The sequence below is a fragment of the Mandrillus leucophaeus genome, unplaced genomic scaffold, assembly GCF_000951045.1.
Source record: "Mandrillus leucophaeus isolate KB7577 unplaced genomic scaffold, Mleu.le_1.0 Scaffold220, whole genome shotgun sequence".
NCBI classification, from domain to species: Eukaryota; Metazoa; Chordata; class Mammalia; order Primates; family Cercopithecidae; genus Mandrillus; species Mandrillus leucophaeus.
Genome location: NW_012102255.1, coordinates 326375 through 328296, shown reverse-complemented (window position 1 = coordinate 328296; position 1922 = coordinate 326375). Strand labels below are relative to the sequence as shown.

Here is a 1922-nt window from a genome sequence, read left to right as displayed (position 1 = left end):
TGGTCTCGAACTCCTGGCAGCAAGTGATCCACCCAGTTTGCCTTCCTAAAGTGCTAGGATTACAGGCATGAGCCACTGTGCCTGGCCAACAAACTGTATTTTAAAATAAACCTTTTAATTCTTCAGTGGCGCATTTTTTTTTCAGGGACCATAGGTAACTATTCTAACCCATTTTCACCAAAGGTGAAATGTCTATGGTTTAACAGTTTTAGATCCACAAACACTATACTCAGTAGCCATCCTCTGGAAAAATTCACTGAATTTTTAGCACTGTGTGGCTAAACAGAGACTTTCTTTATTGTGTAAGTCCATTAAAGTTCTAAGTTGGTCCATGAAATAGTCATTATTTCCTTATTCTCCATCAGTCCTAATGCTGCAAGGACTGTTTTATAAGAACATAATAGTTTAGAAAAGATGGCTGGCAAGGGTGTTTATTTTTTTTGAGTTTAGAAAATTTAATAAGTAGGCAATAAGAATATTCTTATACCAGATTCTAGACCCATTGTCACGTTAAGCAAATGTTCCAGACTCGATGTGATGTTAATGAATTTCGTGATTTTACATAAGGTAAGTCTGGTACGTTGATCTTTGAAGAAATACCAGCACAAATATTCACTTAGTTTACTGCTTAAATGCTGTTCAGCTTCCAGTAGTAATAAATTTACGTGAGATTTATAGTGTTTACACTAGATTTCCAGACGTACTGAAGAAATTTTAAAAGAAACCAAAAAAGTAGCTAGTATTTTACATCTTTCTAAAACTGCTGAATCATGTCTGATAGATTCTAAAGTGTTAGAGAGAAAAATGTCCCACATTTGGAAGACACATCAAAATGTTGTGGTCCTTTATTTTATAAGTTATTTGATGTTAGGGTAATGATAGAATAATTATCTTTATTGGCAATTGTTTTTATCAAAAGAATAGCATCCTAATTCCTAATAGGTTATTATGTACAAATATACTAACACGAATTAACAATTTTTAAAGAAAAGCACAGTAAGTACTCCCAATTTTCAGTCTTTAAAATAATATACACACTTTTCTTGATCAATAAGGTGCTTATTCCTATATAAAGAAGTCTTTACAGACACAATTGTTTATACCTAATTCAATCTGTTTATCTCACTTATTCCTATACTTCATATATTCTCTCTGAACAAAATTGCATTTTCTTTATAAGTGACAGTTACACAGTCGTTTCTCCTTATAATCAGGTGATATATGTTGTTCCAAGACACCCAATGGATGCCTGACACCACAGATAGTTCTAAAACGTAATATACTGTGTTTTTTCCTACACATACATGCCTATGATAAAGTTTAATTTATAAATTAGGCACATTAAGAGATTAACCATGGTAACTAATAATAAAATAGAAGATTTATAACAGTATACTGTAAAAAAAAGTTATGTGAATGTGGTCTTTTTCTCTCTCTCCCTCTGCCTCTCCCGAAATACTGTAATAGTTTCGGACTACACTTGACTACCACTAACTAAAACCTTGGAAAGAGAAACCGTAGATAAGAGGGCATTACTGTATTGTAAATTATAAATATTAAAGTTTTGAGGTCATAACATCTTTACATTTGTTTTATATTTTGTTTTCAATAAAGAATAAGATAAACAGTAAAAAATGTATTCATGTATTAATAAGCATTCAATTGGAGCTCATACACATTCATTAATTGGTATTGTTGGCTTAGTATTTTAATTCTCAATTTATGCAATGGTTGGGTTTTTTTCTTCATGTACCTTTGAAAAGATACGTTGTTTTGGTATCATTAACAAAAAAGTAATAAGTTTTTAAAATATAAAAAGTTATATGCTTATGTTTTTTGATTTATAGAATATTATTTAAAGACAAAGATCGGAATTGGGATGACATAGAAAGCAAATTAAGAGCCGAAAGTGAAGTCCCTAT

At 31.1% G+C, this 1922-nt stretch overlaps 1 protein-coding gene across 4 annotated transcripts in view; it reads left to right on the top strand.

Annotated features, from left to right (window-relative positions):
• The window catches only part of CEP170 (centrosomal protein 170kDa), a 130578-nt gene that overhangs the window by 120760 nt on the left and 7896 nt on the right, over positions 1–1922 (top strand). For all 4 annotated transcript variants that reach the window (XM_011981154.1, XM_011981156.1, XM_011981155.1 and 1 more), the window contains one exon: positions 1848–1919. In XM_011981154.1, coding sequence (XP_011836544.1) covers positions 1848–1919 — 72 coding nt within the window. The remainder of the gene's footprint in view (positions 1–1847; positions 1920–1922) is intronic.